Below are 372 nucleotides of genomic sequence, written 5' to 3'. Positions count from 1 at the left end.
TGGCATTAGCCAAATCCAATGTAATGTTTCCAAATTTAAACTTGACTGGGTGAGAAAATCTTAAAAATGACTGCTGTTACAGATACTTTCTTAAGCAGATGGGTTGTATGTCTCTCACATCACTTAGATAACCGTTCTTACAATTTAAGCTTCATCATGGCCTATAACGTTGCACTTCTTATGGAATAGTTCAAACAAAAACGAAAAGTTACACAACCTCAGGCCATCCAAGATGTAGATGAGCTTGTTTCTTCATCGGATTTGGAGAAATGTAGCATCACATCACTTGCTCACCAGTGGATCCTCTGCAGTGAATGGGTGCCGTCAGAATGAGAGTCCAAACAGCTGATAAAAACATCACAATAATCCACA

The 372-nt window shown here is 38.7% G+C and overlaps 1 protein-coding gene across 1 annotated transcript in view; it reads right to left on the bottom strand.

Annotated features, from left to right (window-relative positions):
* Window positions 1–339: 339 nt before the first annotated feature.
* The window catches only part of LOC107722922 (TRAF family member-associated NF-kappa-B activator-like), a gene marked incomplete at its 3' end in the record, with an annotated part of 17070 nt that continues 17037 nt past the window's right edge, over window positions 340–372 (bottom strand). The window contains exon 8 of the mRNA XM_016531419.1: window positions 340–345. Coding sequence (XP_016386905.1) covers window positions 340–345 — 6 coding nt within the window. The remainder of the gene's footprint in view (window positions 346–372) is intronic.

This window comes from Sinocyclocheilus rhinocerous, unplaced genomic scaffold, assembly GCF_001515625.1.
Source record: "Sinocyclocheilus rhinocerous isolate Xijiao unplaced genomic scaffold, SAMN03320098_v1.1 scaffold934, whole genome shotgun sequence".
Classification (NCBI taxonomy): domain Eukaryota; kingdom Metazoa; phylum Chordata; class Actinopteri; order Cypriniformes; family Cyprinidae; genus Sinocyclocheilus; species Sinocyclocheilus rhinocerous.
This window is presented reverse-complemented; position numbering and strand designations above follow the sequence as displayed.